At 36.9% G+C, this 22,748-nt stretch overlaps 1 protein-coding gene across 1 annotated transcript in view; it reads right to left on the bottom strand.

The window, feature by feature from the left end:
* Window positions 1-510: 510 nt before the first annotated feature.
* The window catches only part of tspan3a (tetraspanin 3a), a 48,883-nt gene continuing 26,645 nt past the window's right edge, over window positions 511-22,748 (bottom strand). The window contains exons 2-7 of the mRNA XM_039773417.1: window positions 21,554-21,745; window positions 18,817-18,891; window positions 10,754-10,855; window positions 8,831-8,983; window positions 6,153-6,236; window positions 511-1,516 (exon numbers count right to left, since the gene is read on the bottom strand). Of these exons, the coding sequence (XP_039629351.1) occupies window positions 1,424-1,516; window positions 6,153-6,236; window positions 8,831-8,983; window positions 10,754-10,855; window positions 18,817-18,891; window positions 21,554-21,745 (699 nt within the window). The 3' untranslated portion in view covers window positions 511-1,423. The remainder of the gene's footprint in view (window positions 1,517-6,152; window positions 6,237-8,830; window positions 8,984-10,753; window positions 10,856-18,816; window positions 18,892-21,553; window positions 21,746-22,748) is intronic.

Raw genomic sequence — 22,748 nt, 5'->3', positions numbered from 1 at the left:
CCAGTTTACTACCTTAAAAATAAAATTTATATACAGAAAAGAATAATGCATGTCAGAGACAGCAGGCACAACTGCTTTATGCTTTTCCTCAAGTCAAGTGTACAACACTTATGCCTCCAAGCATTCATTCATTCATTTTCTAACCTGCTTACCCCATTCAAGATAATTTTGAGCAAATACCTATCCAAGGAGCACTAGGTACAAGGCAGGACCCAGCTAGGACAGGGCATCAGTGTATCATAGAGCATGGTCACTCATGCACATATGCCCCTCCTCAACCAATTTATTGCTGCCAACAAACCTTTGGCACATTTTGGGTGAGGAGACCCTACTGAGACATCAGTAGAACAAGCAAATTCCAGACAAAAAATGAGCTGACACTGAATTCAAACTCAGAACTTTGTAACTGTGAGAAAACAGGGTTAACAGCTGTAGCATTGTGCCACTTCCTACACTATTCAGTCACTTGAAAATAAATAAGTGATGTAGTTTTAAAGAAGGACACATGAGTGTATGACATATACATTTATTTCCCCTGAAAGATTTGCATCCAAACCTATATACACATTAATTCAGTTTAGTTGTACTTTTTTCTTATTCTACATGGCTACATGCCTCCTACCAATTAATTTTAAAAATCAGTATTGTACTGGTACATTTCAAACAAATGTGAATGGCAAACAAAAAACAAAAAAAAAAACCTGCACACAAATAAAAATACCAAATAAACTTAAAAGAACTAAACATTTTAGTACTGAACATGTAGTGCATTTCAATTACTTCCATAAAGCTGACATATTGTACGAATCATCAGCTACTGGAAGATCAAATATTTAGGTTGTTAAAGTCTCTGGTTCAGATTGTACTGGTTTAGAGTAGTGTGTGTTTTGCCTTGTCTCTTTTAAAAAAAAAAAGACTTGAGATACAATTTCCACCAGACAGACAGTGGGTATATTAAGTAAAGGAAACTGGTGATGGGCAGGACAAACTAACTGTGATATGTACATTGCAACATTTAATGGGACCCTTATACAAAGGATTTCGCATTTTTTGGTATTTACAGTTATAAAATATCTTAAATACAATTTACAAAAAAGGTAATTGAGGAGTGGCTTCAATTTCTGTCTTACAAACCCTTAAGAATTTATATGTGCAAATATTCAGGTTGCCCCCACCCCCCAAAAAAAAACTCCAATAATGACATATCATACTATAATTAATATTGCAATTAGGCTAACTGTAATGTAAAATTCATTGGAACACCAAACTTAAAGCACAAAAAATAAATATGTTCGCTATTTATCCCATCACCAGTATACACTTCAGCAGGTCTGTGTAGTGCAAGGTGTGCTTCGGCTTATTCTAACACAGGGGGCCATCCTGTAATATAACCCTTCCACTTAAAGACACAGAAAGTTATCCTTTATGCGTAAGTTCCTCCAGCGATGAGAAGTTCATACACAGGATCTCTGCTTCTCCGGCACAATACAATGCAGGCACATAACATACCCAGCAACTAAAAAGGAAGACACAAAAATGGTATTTTAGCATTCAAATTACATTAGTAAAGTCTTTAAATAATTACATTAATAAACTACTCATTCCTAGAGAGGTTTCCCCTTCTGTTGAAGAATTAGAAATTTTCTTATCTACTTTAGGCTTTAGATACCAGAAATTTCACAAACACCACTTTTTTTTACATTATAAGGGTACTTTGTACACTAAACCAAATGGTAAAAAAGTGTATAAATAAAAAAAAAATATTTCAATGTTACTATTTTCCTATCTATAAATGGTAGCTCTTCAGTGCATTAGCTTGAAATGTAGAAAACCATCAGGGTCTTTAAGTAGCTGTCACTGCATCTAAATAGGAGGCTAAAGAAACTATGGGGATAGCGCTTGTGGGAAACCCAATGAACGCATTGCACATGCTGGGCTATTCATATTGTCTATTGTATCCCACAAAAGAGAGTTTGAACGAAGGAAACAATGCAGATAATGTTACATTGTGAAAAGCATACCCTTATGTTAATTTAATGACGACCTTTCCCACAACCTGATCTTATGAATTATTGCTGAGCTAGCTAGCAGGTCTAGGTTTTGTAGCTCTGCTTGAAGTAGACTACTGGGACAAGTAAAGTCAAAGTTTGAAATCACATACTAAAGCAATATAAGCACAAAAGAGCAAGCCACATTAACACAAATTTTATAAATGCTTTTTTATTCATTTTTGTGCTGAAATTAAACGAAGACCTAAAGTTATTAGTTCTGTGTTGTGGATCACTGGAATTAAAAAAACCCTCATAGCTTATAACAGCGGATTTTAAATAGCCAATATATATATATGGAGACCTGTTCAGTAGAACTTAAAGTTTGCAGTGGCCCCCACCACCTTGAATTGATTTGAAAGCAGTTGGATGGTGTTTTCTCTATTGCTTGTAAAGCATTCATTATTAATTATTCTTCACTTCTGTTAAAAATGTATTAGCTTTCAGTTAAAGAAGATGATCGCTAAAAGTAAAACTGATGTATTGAGTCATAATTGCTGGATTATGTTACACATCTGGAGATTCCTAACCCTACACTAGAAAAGGACAACTTAGTACAGAGAGAAAGAGAGAGAGAGGACAGTGCCACCATTGCATGAAAGTGCACGGAACACGACAGACAAATACATCAACGTGGAAGTTAAGGCAACCACCAACGCCTAGATCAAGATCAAGATCAAGATCTAAATGTTTTATAACTTCGCCCCCTATTCGCTTGCCAACCCCCATTTTTGGTTTTCTGGATACACACTTTTAAAATTTTTTTTTTCTTCGAATTGTTGCTATTTCATTAGTTTCACTTTTATTTCAGAACTTCTGTAAAAACATTATTTGGAATCTTTAGAGTCCCAATATGTGGAATCTTTTAAATGAGATCCGTGTGACATGTGTTTAATGAATTTGTACCATAATTCAGGATAGGTTTCTCTGTTTGGAATTTCAACACAGACAAAACGATCTACATCATCAGCAGTTAATTTTTTTTTGCAAAGTAACCAATAAATGCATAAGAGGTAAACCCCATTTTTTAAATTCTCGGACTTCAAAGCCTTACAATATTTACATACTTCTGACATATCACCTATGTCCATATATTCGATCCCTATTCGCCTTTTCATTATATCTCTGAGGAATAATTTCTCTTTGTTTGCGCTAATGCGATCTTTACTTTCTTTGTTTTGACACGGTCTTTTTTTCTGCTTTCATATTCTGTACCTTGCTCTGCATGTGTTTGGCACCCTTGTTTTTTTTAACGTCTTTATGACGTTTTACTTTGTTTTCTGCTCTGTCTTATTTCTGACCTTGCTTTGTCCTGATTTTTTTCCCCCTATGACACCTGGTCTGTGGTGTATGCTCTACTGCGATCTTTACTTTCTTTTTTTTTTTATACTTTTTAATCTTCCTACTTTCATATTCTAACTTTCTCCACGTGTGAATCGCACCGTGTTTTTTTTTGTTGATCCTTTCGAATTCCACTGCTTTCACAATCTCTAACCTACTCTGCCTGTGTAGAACGCCAACGTTTGTGAACATCTCTATGTAGTTCTATTTGGTCTTTTACTGTCTTTTAATTCTGAGCCCGAATGGATGGGCTTTTTTTCAATTCTACTTGTTCCGGGCTGATAATTACTTTCCTTATTTCTTTGTACCTAGATTATTCTCTTTTTTTTTCTCTCCGACGCTTTTGAGTCTCTTTTCTCCGCGCTGCTTTCTTCTTCGCTTAGTCGTCTACGTTTCATTTATAACATATTGTCCTTATACCCTTTATATCTGCCGAGAGCCCTGGATCTGCGTGTGCTCAAAGCCTTTGCATGATTGAGTGTTTTGCTGCCTGTGGTCTTTATTATTATTTTATTATATATATATTTTTTTTATATACTTTATTATATTATTATTTGATACTGGTTGTAAGTAGGGTGTGTCTTGCAAGAATCTTATGTTCTACGTCCCCGCAAGACGGTCCTGGGTCAATCTGTTGGCACAAAGTCTCATGTCTAAGGTGCCCGCGAGACGCTCCGTGGCCAATCTCTTTTGTCTCGCGGGTCTTCTTAAGTGTCTTCTATGATCTTCATGTCTTGTATCCCCCTAGTGTTTCTCTCCAGGATTGTTTTTTTTAATAACAGAGACATATTTGTTTCAATATATTAAACATTCAAATTTTCAGGAATATGTGTACAATATAATATTAGCTTACTTCTAGCAAAGCCACTTAAATGAGGTTTTTGTAATGTATTTTATTACATTTTCTCACAGACAGGATTGTGGCAGGGATATCAAGTAAACAAAATATGAAAATTATTTAATGACATTTTTTCTGGCTTAGTTTCACTTAGATTTGCACTTCCTATGGGATAAATCGGAGCACTTACACTGCATGTGAACTAGTGTAAGGGAAAGAGCAATTAATTTATTAGACACAGAGCTCCTGTTTGGAAACAACAGGATTTGCCAATAAATGCGAATTGCAAGATCAGAACACTGGTAGAAAAGGGTAACAAAAATGTGACTCCTATACCTCTCTGAAATATATTTTACTCCATCAGAAAAGTAGTTAAAAGTATAAACTAGGCACCTTAAGTGTGCCATTTAATACAGAAACAGGACAGATTGTACTTATTAATCGAATCACTACTATGGGAAAAGTGTTTTCAATAATCCTGATACGATTAAATCAACAAAACATTATATTGATTAGCCACAACACTAAAACCACCTTTCTAAAACTGTATAGGTTGCCCTTATGCCACCAAAACAACTCTGACACAACTCTCCATGGATTGGACAGATGCCTGACTGGACGGAGATCTGGGGAATTCTGAGACAAGCCAGCACCTTGAACTGTCCGCCATGTTCCTTAAACCATTCCTGAACAATTTTTGCAGTGTGACAGGGTGCATTATCCTGCTGAAAAAGAACACTGCCATGAAAGAAAACGGTTGCCATGAAGGGGTGTACATGGTCTGCAATGGTCTTTAGGTAGGTGGTACATGGGAAAAGTACATTCCGCATGAAAACCAGGACCCAAGGTGTCACAATGCCTCTGCTGGCTTGCCTATTCCCTATAGTACATCCTGCTACCATCCATTCCCCAAACAACAACAACAAAAAAAAACCCTAAATAAAACAAAACAATGCTCGTCCAACACATGATTCATCAGACCAGGCTGCCTCTTTCATTGTTCCAGTTCAGATACTCATGTGCCCAGTGTAGACAGTTTTGGTGGTGGACAGGGGTCAGCATGGACACTCTGACCAGTCTGCATCTACGCACTGTGCTCTGACACTTTTCTCTCACGGCTAGTATTAGGTTTTTCAGCAATTTGTGCTATAGTAGCCCTTCTATGAGATCAGACCAAACAGACTTGCCTTCACTCCCCAAAAACATCAATGAACTTTGGACACCCATGCCTCCGGTTCAAAGGGTTTGTTCATCCTTGACCCACTGAGCCTGCTGTTTTTGAGATGATCTGACTCATTTGCCTAGTCATCACAATCGCACTTGTCAAAGTTGCTCAGATCCTTGGGTTTGTGCATTTTTTCTGGCTTCCAGCACATTACCTTCAAGACAGACTGTTCACTTGTTGTCTAATATAACCCTTGAAAGGTGCAACTGTAACCACTACATGTGTCAGTGGTTTTAATGTTGTGGCTGATCAGTGTATATGGCCCAGGCAATTTTCTTCATTTAAGAGGGAACCCTCGTGGCAAAACTGAAACATGCTCTTACTTTTAATACCATGGAGTTACAAATAAAAATTAAATAAAATTAGACCAGCATACCTTCAGGATAATATTGCATTTCATTTATATGTTGGATTTAATCGAAGTCCAATTCTTTTACCAAAAGACACACATTTCTGAATTATCTTTATTACATAACTATTTCTGACAAACATGGTTTGCAAAAGACACATTAATTTCCCCTCCCCAAGATAATGTGTTTTCAAACAAAGCACTGTGGGACTCCAAACAATATTTTGGCAGTACTGGGCACAAGGTTAAACTGAAAATAGATTCTCTCCCTTTACAAAGCTAACAAAAATAAACCTATGTTCTTAATACAAATTTCACATTGAACATCTTTCACGTTCTAAGCTTTATTACCTGAATGACGGCGAATGCTAAAGCTGCCCAAATAACATACATCATAATTTCTTGAAGCTTCTTCACAACAAGAGCTTCACACCCCTGCAAAAAAAAAAAAAAAAGTTGGAATTGTTCAATTTAGGACCACTCATTTTCTTGTAACCTCTCAAACACATTCATGAAATTCATGTCTTTAAGAATGCTCAATTGTAATTAAAGAACCACAGCAAATCATTTTAAAATTAGGTAACACTAATAACATTTTTCATCATCATAAGCTTAAGGCTATTTTCTGGGTTTATCCAGGTGAGCTGGCCACTCCCCAGATCTTTTTTCCTCCCCTCTCCATAGCCATTCTCTGGAGTGACTAAATCTCTTCATACCACCTTTCTCTTGGTCTAATCCCCATCCGTCCGTCAGTTAGTCAGATAGATGGGATTAATAAAGTATCTATCTAAGGGGAAATTCACATAATTCAGCAGCAGTATACTGATACAAAAAAACAATATTACATTAAATAGTAATAAGAATGCATATAAAAGCAGACAATAACTTTGAGTAATGTTAGCATTTACTCCCCCGGGTGGAACTGAAGAGCCACATAGCGTGGGGGAGGAATGATCTCCTCAGTCTGTCAGTGGAGCAAGACAGTGACAAAAGTCTGTCACTGAAGCTACTCCTCTGCCTGGAAATGACACTGTTCAGTGGATTTTTCATGATTGACAGGAGTTTGCTTAATGCCCGTCGCTCTGCCACAGATGTTAAACTGTCCAACTTTACTCCTACAATAGAGCCTGCCTTCTTAACAAGTTAGTCCAGTCGTGCGGCGTCTTTCATCTTTATGCTGCCTCCCCAGTACACCACCGCGTAGAAGAGGGCACTCGCCACAACCGTCTGGTAGAACATCTGCAACATCTTATTGCAGATGTTGAAGGACGCCAACCTTCTAAGAAAGTATAGTCGGCTCTGACCTTTCTTACACAGAGTATCAGTATTGGCAGTCCAGTCCAATTTGTCATCTAGCTGCACTCCCAGATATTTATAGGTCTGCACCCTCTGCACACAGTCTTCTCTGATGATCATGGGGTCCATGAGGGGCCTGGGCCTCTTAAACTCCACCACCAGTTCCTTGGTCTTGCTGGTGTTAAGGTGTAAGTGGTTTGAATCTCACCATTTAACAAAGTCTTTGATTAGCTTCCTGTACTCCTCCTCCTGCCCACTCCTGATGCAGCCCACAACAGCAGTGTCATCAGCGAACTTTTGCACATGGCAGGACTCCGAGTCGTATTGGAAGTCTGATGTATATAGATTGAACAGGACTGGAGAAAGTACAATCCCCTGCGGTGCTCCTGTGTTGCTGACCACAATGTCAGACCTGCAGTTCCCAACACGCACATATTGAGGTCTGTCTGTAAGATAGTCCACAATCCATGCCACCAGGTGTGAGTCTACTCCCATCTCAGTCATTTCTGGACTTTAGTTCCACATGCTGAAACTACCTTATTTTGTTCTCTCACAGCACAGTGTGCCTATTGTACCCACTCCTGACAACCCATGAGCTGGATTAAACTAGTTTTTCCTCTACTCGTGAGCCATGCACCCATCTCTTCCATGGCTCCTGCTCCTTCACCGCCAACCATCACCTTGGTCTTTCCCGCATTTACCATGAGGCCTTTAACCTTCCAAACTAACTTTTGATTTTAATATCTTCTCCTTCAAATTCATTTCACTTTTTGCAATCAATATACAAGAGCTTAGACTTTCAGTCATCTAGAAACTTCTCTGGTTACCACCTCCTTTACTATCACAAAAAACTGTGGACTCAAGAAGATGCTAGTACAGCCCCACAGTCACCTCACAACTTTTATACTTTTTCCCATTGGCGGTCCCGTCTACTATTCAAGCGTCCTCATAAACGGACATCACCACAGACACTAACCACTTATTCATACTAATCTTTCTCAATGCCCAACTCACCATCTCTTGTGACACCCTGTCTTCCAAGATCTTCAAATGTATAATAAAAGAATCTCCCCCCCCCACTCAGGTGTTTTTCCTGCATTTAGACAACAACAAACAGCACATCGGTTGTTCCCTTTCCAAACCTGAAATTTAACTGCACTTCACTAACCTTCACATGATCCCTAAAACTTCTCTCTTATCTTAATTACTTGTTCCAAAAACTTAATCGCTCAATATGATGAACATTCTAATAAAATCACTGTTTTCTCCACATGCTGGAATGAGCATGCCCTTTTTTAATTTTCAATAATTCCAATTAAGTCTTGCATTTAAAGTTAAATATAAAAGAAGTAAACATGTTGACCATAAAAATACCTGGAATGTAAGTATTTGTAAAACATATTTCAAACTGAAATCAGGGACACCACTACAGATATGGATACACATCTATATTAATGAACAGCAGTACAGTGTATAAGGATTTAATTGAAAGGCAGATGATATGGTGTAGTCACTTGGCCATTAGACTTTAAACCACATGGCTAACAGTTTACTTCCACTTATCGTACTATGTGACCTTTGGCAGGACTCTTAATTTGGTTTTGCTCCAACTATACACTGCTTTAAGTTACACACACCCGATTTCAATTTTAATTTTTCCAGATTATTTTTATAAATCCCCATTGGCTTTCTTGCAAACTAGAAAGTACCCATACAAAACAACATTGCATTACCTCTGGGTACAAGTCTCCAGGACGGTTTAGAGTTCCTGTGCAGTTGCTGATATTTGCTTTACAACAACTTAGCGGGACACTGTTGTTTTTGGCTTCAATAAACCAGCTTGTATTTTTCCAATCTGAGAAGTTGTGGATGCCACAGCAGTGAAGCTAAAGAAAGCAAAAATTACAAATTACACTAAACTCAAATGGAAACATACCACATTAGTTACATAAACAATCAAGGAATAACTTGCTGTATTTAAATTTCACTGAAAAGGTTATAAACAATTATATCTGTTGATTAGCTGAATGAATGTAGAGAAAAGCCAAGCAAAATGACACCTTTTATTGGCTAACTAAAAAGATTACAATATGCAAGCTTTCGAGGCAACTCAGACCTCTTCTTCAGGCAAGATGTAATGTTAGCTGAATGAAAAAAGATCATGAGATCCAAGCTCCAATTTTCAAGTACACAGTACAACTAGCAAAACCACATTACTTGAATACAGAAATATTCTCCAACTGTAAATCTTTTCATCACTGTCCATCTGAAATAAGTTTATTTATATATTTTAAAATTAACAACAGACTCTCACCTTCCTAATTTTACACCAGTTTTGTTATATTCTTAATCCCCATTGGATAAGTCCACAATTTATGTTTCTTCTATCTATCATTAGCGCTGTTATTTACCTTTTTTGTTAGAAAGGCCCAAAGTGCACACAGTATTTTAGATGTGACCAATCAAAAAGCATTATTATACACAAATGTCATTTTAAACTGTTATACACATTATCTAGCTGAGAACAGTAATGGGTCAACTAGGACTCTGAAATCTCCTTCATGAAAGGTATTTTGGTTCTTCTGTTTATTCTACATAAACTATTGCAAGATAGCTAGCCAAATTTAACTTGCACCTAGATTAGTTTTTAATGATTAGGACTGACTGTATCATCACATATTGAAGGGCCTAATGCATCTTAAGACTCAAGCCTATATAATTATTTTCAGTCAAAGTGTAATTAATAAGAGTTACTAATTGAACAATAATTTAATGGTCAGTAGGAAAATCTGATAACCTGGATAATTTAGCTTCATATTTAAATTTAACTATACTAGCAAGATTACATTTTTATAAATTTAAACATAACATTTGTAGCACCAGTCACTGAAGCAAAACAGTTGGAGACTTTGTCTGGCTATACATTATAAGCTCAAGTAGCTTACTCCCTTTAAACTACATATGTATTTTTATTCAAGGTTTGTCAAACTGTTTTATTATCCCTGAATCTTCACTGAAGAAATTAATGGAATACGATTGATCATAACAGACTCTGCAATTAACTAGTTAATTCTAAATCTTTCAACAGCAGTTATATTTTAATCTTAACAATTAAGATAAAAAAGAAAACTAATTATGATGTTGCACTCTGCTTTTAACATTATCCAATTCTAATGAATGTTAACAGCGTCAATAAATGTTTTTGATGTTTTACACAATCCTGAACCCAACTACATACAGAGTTCCTTTTCCATGCCTCTTGTAATTCAGACAACTAGCCTCTAATGGAATACAAATGAAATAATTTTAATGTTTAAATGAGTTTCTATGCAGAAATGAGGAACACAGCTCATTATTTCAACTATCCTATAAGAAAGGACTATTCATTTGACTTAGTAAGTGTACTCTTAAATATTACAAATCAATATAAAAAAAATAATAAAATATAAAACAACAAAAAAATAAATACTATCACTGCTCAACAGCAACAATGCACACCCCAAAGGTTTGTTTTTACTCTGCTTACAAATCTACATTTTCAACCCTTACTAGACTTTTTTTCTGGGGTGCAGGTCTACTCTTACATTGCCGCACACACACATCCTTAAATGATGATCATACTTTGATGTTAACAATAGTTTCTTGTATCAGCTCACCTGTCGTTGTACGTAGTCAATAGCACGGCTAGCGGCATCTGAATTTGAGCCATTGTACTTGTTATACACACTGTGAATTGAGCGGTCAACCTCATCCTCTACCTGAACAAAGACAAACAGAAAAGGAAGATTAATTAAAATCACTAATAAAGACATATTATATGCCGATTTAAATGAATTTTCAAGTAAAAAAAACCTTTGGAATGCAATGCTGCTCAATTAAGCTGCATTACAGCTAGCCCTTCGTTTATCATTCTGGCACCAGCATAACTAGCCTTTAATTGAAATTCATCATTTACGATACATGACATTGTATAGTTAGAAAAAACTTGTGTTCTGCATGCATTGAAAACATTGAAAATAATGTGTCTGACATTATTTTTGCTGTGCAGCTCTTGCACCTAGCATAGATGCATCTACAAACTGCCACCCCACTCCACCTCCCATGTAGTGGTTTGGAAGCGCTGTTACTACACCTTTCCCCTTTTGGTTGTATACCTGCACCGAATCCCGGCTGCACTTTAAATGTTTCAGATTTTGGATTTTCAGATTAGAGATACTCAACTTGTACTATGTAACTAACCAAGTGTTTTTCTGTACTCAATATTTGTAGTTTATTAATTTTTGAAACCAAGGGCTACAGTGTGCTGTACTGGTTAAGACTATGGACCTAGGACTTCTAATCTTGAGGTCGTGGGTTCAAATCCCACTACCGAGACTGTGTAATTGAGAGCAAGTCACTTCATCTGCCTGTACTCCAAATGGAAAAAAACAATGTAACCAATCATATCTCAAATGTTGTAAGTCATCTTGGATAAAGGTGTTAAATAAATAATAAGTACAGTAATCCCCCGCTCTATAGCGGTTCAGCTATCGCACCCCCACTACATCGGAGATTTATTAATCGCATTATTATCACTAGGGGGCTTCGCCACTGCTCGCTTCGCTTGTCCACACCTTGTTTGATTTACCGGATAAACAGAGATTGTTATTTTCATGGGAATTGTTACATATGCATTATTTAATTTTTACTTTAAAACTTTTGTAAAAACAATATTTGTCCTGTATTTCCTGCCCCAGGCGTGGTTAAATCTTTCTCGCGGCACTTATAACGCTCCCCGCATTGTGAAGTGGGGGTCTAAACGCACACTAAGCAAAAGTAGACAGATCAGCTACTGGCCTTGTGCTGCTTCTGCCAAGATTGCTGTTCTGTTTGCTCTGTGCATTCTGAAGGAGGAGGAGGAGGAGAAGTAGGGGGATTGGTGACAGCTGAAGCTCCTGCCACTTCGTGTTGTGAAGTTTGGGGGGCTGAAAGTACGCTAAGGAGAAGTGGACTTTGTGCTGGCTCTGTGATGCCTCTGCCAAGATGCTATTTCAGCTTGTCGGTCTGCGTGTCAATCATTTAAAAGCCTGTACAACAGCTCTTATCCTGTCTCACTACCTTGTCTTGCGTGAAGTTAAAATGTTTTATAATAGAGAGATGTTACTCATATCCTTAGCCCGACACCCACATATCATATGTGTTTACAAAGTGTATTTTAATAAGTTTACATGTATTTAAAGCATGTGGGATGGGTATTTTAAGGCTTAAACTATATAAAAAAAAATAAATAAAAAAAAAATGGGATTAATAAAAGTATCTATTGTGGATTTTCACCTATCGCGGGTGGGTCTGGAACATAACTTCCGTGATAGGCGGGGGATTACTGTAATAATAATAATATTATTATTATTAGGTCAGTGGAGCTGCTTACTCCTGAATATGCTATACACAATTGTCCATGACTAAAACATTCCTGTGATTTAATAGCAGGGCTTGATGGAGGATTCCCCTTAATGTTTTAAGCACTGCAATCGAAGAGCCTGGTGTTTGGGAGCAGTTTTTAGCGCTATGACCAAGGACTGGAGGTTGACAGAGCAGAATGGATGACCAAGATGACAGATAGTACACATATAGTTACAGTGGTCAATGATAACAACCAGCACTTGCCCCACTAAGCTCTGCAGAATGTTTTCATTTCACTATGTGATCATGTCTTTTTTTTTTCCTGTCCAGGACACTGTCCCTTCTTCAGTCATCCATTGACCCTATTGATTAGTGCTGCTGTTCACATTTCTTGGCAATCACTTCTGCTACATCCTTCAGTTGCATTAAGCACACTCTTAGCACTAAGTTAGCAAATTATCAAATATCGACAAATGAAAAATCTATAGACAAATATATAAAAAAAAAAAATCAATGAACCCATTTCCTGACGTTTATCTTTTTTTTGGGTTGCATGGGCAAAAGTCTAAGCAATGATGCCTAGACATCCGTTTTCCCCACTCCTCCAAGGTTTTGGATACAGAGGTGTTCCCAGGCCAGCAGAAATATTATACTCTCTCTAGCAGGTGCTGGGTCTGCCCCCAGGTTTGCTCCCAATTGGGCATGCCTGAAAAACACCTCCCCAGGGAGGTATCCAGGAGACATCCTAATCAGATGCATTAACCACCTCAACTGGGTCCCGTTGATCCAAAGAGGCAGCGGCTTTACTTTGAGCTTCTTTCAAATATCTGTCCTTCTCACCCCATCTCTAAGGCTAAGCCCAGATTGTGAAGGAAATTCATTTTTACCACATGTATGTGTAATCTAGCTCTTTCAGTTTAGATGTACGATCCTGCCAAATTTTAGCTTTTTTTAATCTATTTATTAAATTTTATTGCAATCCATAGAAAGCAATCAAGTTTTTACAAAAAGAAAAATTGAGTTAAGAACAGATCGATCCCCACCCCTGAGAGAGAGAGCAAGCCAAGCGTGTAAAATTTAAGGCTTGTAAACATACCTAAATTAATAAATTCTCTGTGCTTTATGAGCTTATTTTAAAATATTACTGATAAGATCCTGCCATGTTTTGAAAAAGTCTGTACGATCCTCTAACTGAGTATTTGATTTTTCCAATTTCAAATAATATAACACATCGGTTTCCCACTGACTTAAAGAGGAGAGTTTGGGTTCTTCCAGTTTATCAGAATAAGTCTGTGTGCCAAAAGTGTAGTTAATGCAATCACAATTTGTTTGTCTTTCTCCACTTTAAGCCCCTCTGGAAGAACCCCAAACACAGCTGTTAATGGGTTAGGAGGGATTGCGAGTCCAAGGCTGTCTGAAGGTAATTAAAATTTTTGTCCAGAATAATGTTAATTTGGTGCAGGCACAGAACATGTGACCCAGTGAGGCTGGGACTTGGTTGCAATGTTCGCAGGTTGGATCATGCTCTCGAAACATTTTGGAGAGTTTTAGTGAGACAGATGTGCTTGATATATAATTTTGAGTTGTATAATTGTATGCTTTGCGCATATGGAGCTCAGTGAATTCTCTGCATTGCTACTTTCCACTCCTTTTCTGATATATTAATTGAGAGATCTTTTCCCAGTGTCCTCTTGGATCTTTGAAAGGAGGGATTGTAAAATGATTTTATATATTGTAGAGATGGAGTCTAATCCTTGAGATTGAGCAATATTTTTCCAGCATGGATGAGGGTGCAAGATGAGGAAAATCTGGAAGGTTCTGTTTAACAAAGTTCCTGATTTGAAGATAGTGAAAGAAATGTAGCTGGAATGTTAAATTTGGAATGTAATTGTTCATAGGATGCAAAGACGTTGTCTATATAAAGATCTCTAAGCAAGTTAATTCCAAATTTTTCCAGATATTAAAACTGCATATGTTTGTGAAGGTTGAAAGAGGTGGTTCTCTTGCAGAGGTGCCACAGATAGAAGCTTCTCCGTCTTAAAATGCTTTCTACATTGGTTCCAGATTCTAAGTGAGTGGAGCACAATTGGGTTATTAGTGTATTGCCGATAGCGTGTGTTTATTGGAGCACAGAGCAAGGAATACAAAGAAGTACTGCAGGATTTTACTTCTATTGCGGTCCAAGCCTGTGTATGTTCTTCTATTTGTGTCCAGGTTCTTATCGCCTGTATATTTGCTGCCCAGTAATAAAACTGGAAGTTAGGTAGAGCCATGCCGCCTTCTGCCTTTTGTCTTTGTAGGGTGCTCTTTTGATGCGTGGATGTTTTGAATTCCAAATAAATGAGGTTATTGTTGAATCTAATTGCTTAAAGAATGATTTATTAATGTATATTGGATGTTTTGAAATAAAAAGGAGCTTAGGAAGAATATTCATCTTAACAGTGTTAATTCTTCCAGCTAGTGTGAGATGAAGGGTTGACCATCTATGCAAGTCTTGTTTAATTTTTTCCATGCAGATGGCGAAATTTTGTTGATAAAGAGCTTTATGTTTACTTGTGATGTTTACCCCGAGGTATTTAAACTGTTCTGCAATGATAAAAGGTAGGGTGTCTAATCTAATATTATATGCTTGAGAATTCACTGGAAAGAGTACACTTTTATTCAGATTAATTCTGAGACCAGAGATTTTTGAAATTCTGTGAGTGCTGCTAAGACTGCAGGCACAGAATTTTCTGGGTCCGATATATACAGTACCATATCATCTGCATATAATGAGATTTTCTGTTCCAGTCCTTCTCTGCTAATCCCCTTTATCTGATCAGTATTTACAATGTATTGCCAGTGGTTCAATGGCAATGCAAACAGCAGCGGTGACAAGGGCATCCTTGTCTAGTGCCACGTTCTAGTTTAAAGTAGTCTGAGCAAATGTTGTTGATGCAAACTGAAGCTTCTGGGTTAGTATACAGTAATTTAATCCATGCACAAATGTTGGGCCAAACCCAAACTTCTCCAATGTAGTAAAAGGTATTTCCATTCAATCATGTCAATGCTTTTCTGCATCCAATGATAATAATATTTCTGGGGTGTTTGATTTAGTTGGTGAGTATATTACATTAAACAGGCGTCGAAGATTTGAAGATAAGTGTCGGCCCCTAATAAATCCAGTTTGGTCTTGTGATATTACGAGGGAGCACTTTCTCCATCCTTCTAGCTATGATTTTAGAGAGTATTTTAACGTCGTTATTCAGAAGTGAAATTGGTCTGTATGATGCACATTGTAATAAGTCCTTATTTTGTTTTGGAAAACAGTGATTAGTGCTTGGCGAAAGGTTTGTGGGAGAGATTGGTTATCTCTGGCTTCTGTAAATGTTGCTAATAGGAGGGAGCTAGCTGAGCGGAGAATTTCTTGTAAAACTCTGCAGGGTAGCCATCAGGGCCTGCTGCTTTTCCACCTTGGAGTGACTTTATAGCATCTAGTAATTCTGATAATGCCAGAGGTTTATCAAGTTCCTCCACACTAAAAGCGTCTATTTGTGGTATCTGTAATGTATCCAGAAATGCATTAGATTGTATATTGTCTTCTTTAAACTCAGTAGTATATAGGGATTTATAGTAGTCTCTGAAAGTGTGCATTATATTTTTGTGTTCGATGATTTTATCTCCGTTCGTGTTAGTGATTACAGAGATTGCGTTGCACTTCTTGCTTGTGAATTTGTTGAGCTAAAAGCTTATTAGCTTTCTCTCCATGTTCATAATAATGATGTCTGGATTTGTAAATTAGTTGTTCAGTTTCTTTAGTTGTCAAGAGGTTTAATTCTGAATGTAGAGCCTGCCTCCTCTATGTAGAGTCTCGCTTGGTAGTCTGGCATGTTCTTCATCTATTTTAGTAATTTCGCTTTTTATCTCTGCTACTTTCTTGGCTTCGGATTTATTTCTGTGGGAAAGATATGAGATAATCTGTCCTCTTAAGAAGGCCTTAAGAGTTTCCCAGAGTATTCCTGCAGAGATCTCGGTTGATGTATTTGTCTCTAGAAAGAATTTGATTTGTTTGGATATAAATTCCGTACAATTCTCGTCAGCTAATAGAAGCGGGTTGAGGTACCATCTATGGGGTGAGTGTATGGGGCTTAGTAATTTCAGCTCCAAGATCATAGGTGCATGGTCAGAAATAACAATAGCATCGTATTTACAAGATTTAATCTTAGGCAAGAAGTTATTGTCTATAAAGAAGTAATCAATCCTTGAGTAGCAATGATGTACTGGTGAGTAGAAAGAATATGTTCTTGAATTTGGGTTTAAAAACCTCCAGGGGTCTGATAAGTTGTGATCAGTTATAAACTTTGTAATTATCTTTGCGGTGTTAGATGCTGTTCCCCCTGTGGAGGAAGTCCTATCTAAAAGTGGATTTAGAACACAATTAAAGTCCCCAGCCATTATAACTTTGAGTGTTCAGATTGGGAATGGATGCAAATAAATTTTGTATAAATTTCCTTATCATCAACATTAGGTGCATAAACATTTATCAAAATCATTTTACAGTTAGATAAGTCTCCCATGACCATTACATATCTCCCGTCAGGATCCAATACTACATCTGATGCTACAAATGGTACTGTTCTATTTATGAGAATTCCTACACCTCTAGTTTTCTTCGTATAACTAGAATGGAACATTGGCCAGTCATCAGAATAGTCCCAGGATCAGCTTTCTTAATTCCTTTTCTGCTTCTTCCTTGCTAGCGAAGACATAGAATTGACCCTGCCATTCCATTTTCAGTTTTGCTGGATACAAGAGGCTGTATTTGGCTAGCCGTAACCGCTCTTTAATGTTGTAGAAGGCAGCGCGTTTAGTAGCTGTTGCTGGAGAGAAGTCAGGGAAGATACGAATGTGGTTATTTTCATATATAATATCTTCCTTGTTTCTGAGGAGTGCCATTACCTCTAGCTTAAATGATAATCGTTCAAAACGAACTATAAAAGATCTGGGTCTAACGGTGTTTGATCCGCGAACACAGTAAGCCGCTGCTATCTCAGATTCTGCTTTAAAGTCATCCCCAATTATTTTAGAAAAAAGTTCAGCTGCGAATTTCACAGGGTTTAAACTTTCTCGATTCTCAGGCAGACCTTCAATTCTGACATTATACCTTCTGCTTCCATCTTCCAAAGCAGCCAGTCTATCTCAGAGTTTTTTGCATTCAGTGCTGACATTTACTACTTTTTCCTCGGCACTGGCAGCTAAATTTTTGGCTATTTCAATCTGAGTCGTGAATGTCTCCTTGAGATCCTCCAATTGATCAGTAAGCGTGCTCAGTTTAACCAAGTTTTCCTGAATGCGCTCTTCAATTTTACCCAGCACCTGTCGCAGCTCAAGTTGCATCTCTTGACGCAGCCTTTCATTTGCCTGTTGCAATTCCAGCCGCTGTGTTTCGTTTGCCTGTTGGAATTCCTGTCGCAGCCATTCATTTGCCTGTTTCAACTCCTGTCTCATTTTTTCACTTGCCTTTACCCTTGCTTACTCATTAGCCTTCTTGCTTTTCTTTTTATCTTGCATGAGCTCAGCGAGCAACACCTTCAGTTCAGACAGTTCAATTGTGCTTTCTTGTACCGTAGATGAAGCAGCAGACTCTACTGTAGCCGGTGTCCCTGCTGCTCCCGGCTCGCGTGGAGTAATTGAAGCTGCGGACTTCCAAGGCTTTTTCCAGTTTCAGGTGATCTTCTCCGATCGGCAAGCTATCCAGATCTGCACTCACGATCACACCTTCGCTCCCCTTTTCGCTCTCAGCCGGCGACGATGTAGTGGACCGTGGTCCCGAGGAGTCTGCACTTTCGCCCATCTGATTCAAGTCCGTCTCTGAAAGGCTGTATCTTGAACTAGGGCTTGCTGATCTTAGCTTGGGTGTAGCTTTAGTTTTCGATTCTTTCAGACCCCCCTTCCTGTTGGCCATGTTTATATGTGCTTACATATACTGTAGCAGTCCCTCTCGGGTTGAATAAATACAGGATATCTCAGGATAATAAGCAAATAATATGAAAAATAACACTGCTGCTAGCGGAGCTCCACTTCAGACGTCCATCTCTTGCATCGGACGAGACCAGAGCTTTTTACCCAAATAGGAAATTGTATAAAAATGCAAGTGAATGAGTCAGCCAGCTTTGCTATATATATATATATATATATATATATATATATATATATATATATATATATATATATCACACACATTTTTTTTTTATATATAAATATCCAATTTTCTTGGATATTTCCATACAAAAATCACAATTTTCATTGATAAAAATCTACATAAAAAAAGCAAAATAAAATTATAGAAGGTACTTGCCTTTGCTCTGTAGATATAACCAAGCACGACAACAACCACTTCCGTAATGAAAACCAGCAGTAAGATAATCACAAACTGTAAAGGAATTAACATTTTAATTGGATGATGGCTTAAAATTTCTAATTTATTTAAAGTACATAAAAATATAACTTAAAATGATTCATCATGTATTTCTGTACCTTAGGATACCATATTAAAGTGCAATATAACATTGAACAATTGCACAAAATTTCTAAGGCACGATAAAAGTGGTTTATTTCACTCCTAAATACTCAATACTCCTAAAAATCAGAGGCCCTCATTTGGATATGTCATTCTCATTTTGATAGTTTCTATGCCTTCCACATAGGGCTAAATAACGAAATTTTCTAGAATCAAACTCATAAAACATAATACTCATAATACAAACCTAAAGACAATCAAAATAATCAGCTTCATTACATGCACATCAATGACATGTGCATATGTCTTAAATTACCCTTATTGAACCGAAATCTTCCACCTCATGTGTTAGATTTCACTAAAAAGTACCCGTTTGCAGACTGAATTTAAATTTAATAAAATGAATAAATATGCCAGCTATGAATTATAAAACATTATTCATAGCTGGAATATTTCCTTAAACATTTAAATGACCCTGTACATTCATAAAAGGAGATATTGCAAATCTTCTGGACAGTCAAAAATGCATAAATATAACTACAGTAATAAAGATCTTAACTTTCAGTATTTCACATTGATATCATTAAGTGTTTTTCAAAATACACTGTGCGAAACCTGTTACAATGTTTTTCTTATTGAGATACAGCCCTGGAATATGCCTCAAATGAAGCTGAATCAAGGATTTAATAGAACTAATTATTTTTGCTGTAATTACTATGAAAAATACCATATACACTGCACCAAGGAGTTTCATCATTCTGGCTTATATAATTTTTTTCTAAAATATTGCCTAGGCCTTTTTTATGAGAAGATTTAGAATTTTCTGGCATCAAAACCTAAAGTTTTGCTTCATTGATAATATGATGCTAAATGCATCTAAAGAGCATAAAGGAATATGAAGTGTTAATTAAATATCTACATAGTCCAATTAGCATTTTATAATAATTTTGAATGGTTTAATTAAGGGAAATGACCTAACAATTAAGCCTGTTTTGGCACAAGGTATTCCATGCATAACTGACTGGTTGTGATTAGAATAAATGTGCCTATCACTTCTGTTATGTGGCTGTATTTGAAATAGTTTATTCTTCAGTGAACTTTAAAACCTACATAAATATTTTTCATGTGGAATCAAACCCAGAATTGTACATGGAAGTTGAAAAACTTTTCTGCTCGTTTCAGTATATGTCCTAAATGACCAAAATGTTTCATTGAAATTTGCCAAGATGATCTTTGGCTGGACTTTTGCACAATTTGATATACTCTCTCTTATGCACGGAGGATATAATCTTTTAGCGGAGCTCCAGGCTAAAAAGTTAATTGGAAGCCACTGGCTTCGAAAACATTTAAAAGCAAATTGCTATTTGTAGTCACAAAACAGGCCATATTAACATAAAAAAAGCTACTACACGAGGTCCCCTGTTCTATGTCTGTAGTTCTGTCTTCCTATTTTATTGCCCGATTCTTAACCTGTTCCTTGGACACCAACCCCATATATCTGACTGGTCATTGTACTTCCAGTTAGAACATTAAACTTGCAGTCACAAAGTCGGTTATCTAATCATTTGATTCTGAGACCATCCAGTGTACCAAGATTCCCTTTTTCTCGTAATTGTTATCCAGTGCTTCAGCACCTCACACAAGGCTCAAGAAAAAAATTATCAAGTGAAGGGCATTTTGGGCTAATTCAGTTATCAATATGAAGTAAAAGTGCATACTTTAAATTACATTTTGTGCAGAAAAGCCTCATTCCAGCTTATATTGATAGCATGAGCATGTTCTAAACTGAATGCAAAACACTCCTGAAACCTGTACATTATAGCTCTTTAATCAAGATAATTTATCACAAACTACTGGAGGACTTTTCTGCCAGCTGGCCTTTGAGGAACAATTTGAAAAAACTCCACTGAGTCTGGACTACCTTTACATTACACTGATTTTTCAGTAAAATGGTTTCATACCACAGTGTCAAGTCTCATCCTCTCGGTAGGTGAAGATGTAATCTGTCATGAACCATGACAGAAGACAGAGAAACAATGAATGATTTTTGCTTTGTCTGGGCTACCTTGCTGTTCATCACCTGTTTACCATTGTAATTCTACATCTTTTTTCTAGTTATATGACTACTCCTTCAAAAACTTTTACAATCTGTTAAGGTCACCTTTGAAGCTTGTATGGATCTTGAAGCCCTTGCATTTCAAAAAACTAGTGTAATGCTTGGTTTTATGAATGGCAACTAAATGTTTAATTCTACTGTTCTAAATTCTAAATTTTCAATTCTATTTTGTTTTGTAATTGTAATCATTTTAATTACAAGATATAGCCTTGATGTTAAGTAATATATTATATATTCTTGCTTAATGAACCAAACTTTTTTCTTCAAGAGAAATATTTTATTTGTTGATTGTATGTTTTATTACCATTCTGCAGATTACATAAAAGGTCATTCAAAATTCTTTCCCCTTTCACATGTTGTTCTATGTAGTGAAACTGTATCCAGATATCAAGAAAAACATTTATAAAGATCCTGCAGGAAAAAAGGAAATTAAATGAATAAATGAAACAAACAACTCACAGTTGCTAGTCCACACTGACTTTCTCGAATTGTTGCACAACAGCCAATCAATCCAATGATGAAGAGGAGAGTTCCAACACCAATAATAATTACTGCAGGAATCAGTGTATAGACATCTTCAAAGAAATGATCATAATCATCATATGTGATAAACACATAGGCCCCTACATAGCACAGGATTCCTGCTGCCGCCTGCAAAATAAGAAAACACAACAGATGCAAGTTATACAGTAGAATAAGTTTCACATAAAATATCATCCCACAAAGTGCATATAACATAGTATGCTACATATGAATGCACACATACTGCATATACACAACCTTTACTTTAAATATCACACTTCTATAGTAAGCCACCATACTAAGTCACTATATAGATTAATATAGCAGCACAGGCTACTTAAGTGATTTAATGGAAATCACAAACAGAATCAGAGGCATTGGCCAGAAGAGCAAAAATGGGAGTTAAAGTCCAAAGTCTTTAGACACTCTATCATACTTCATGTGGTAGGAGGGTGGGTAGAATGGAAATGACATTATCAGTCAAAAGCCTGGTTATATTGGCAGAGTGGCTGGATTAGCTATTATGTCTAGAATTCTTGCACATCTCACATCAAAAGACCCAAGACCAAGGGGCAGTTGTATACCACATACTGGAGCAGTGCCATAACCAAGAATTCTCAGTCCAACTATGGAGACTGCAGATATGCGAAATCCACCTTCACAATTTATTTATTTTTATATATAGATCAAGCACTGATGTTGCATTATTTAAATTTACCTCAATAGAATAAGAATACACACACTGGGTGACCAAAAACACTCCAGATTCATATCCAAGGAATTGTCAGGCCTGTCGTGCTGCGGCTGGTATGTCACATTCAGATCCAAAGATAAAAGAGAACTCTTTTTCTTCACCCAAAAACATATAGCAGACCAGATTATACTTCCTAAGGAGACTCTGGTCATTTTGTGTACGCAGCAAGCTGCTGGAAATGTTCAATCAGATCATAGTAGCCAGTGTTTTTTTTTCTAGGCTACAGTCACCTAGGGAAGCAACTTGAGCTCAAAACATGCACAATGCCCGAATAAACCAATCAGGAAAGTCTGCTCTATTACAGGATGAACCCTAGACACACGGGAAGCTGTTGAGGAAAAGGATGGTGGCAAAATTGGATGCCATCATAAAAAATTC

The sequence above is a fragment of the Polypterus senegalus genome, chromosome 12, assembly GCF_016835505.1.
Source record: "Polypterus senegalus isolate Bchr_013 chromosome 12, ASM1683550v1, whole genome shotgun sequence".
In the NCBI taxonomy this organism is placed as follows: Eukaryota; Metazoa; Chordata; class Cladistia; order Polypteriformes; family Polypteridae; genus Polypterus; species Polypterus senegalus.
This window is presented reverse-complemented; position numbering and strand designations above follow the sequence as displayed.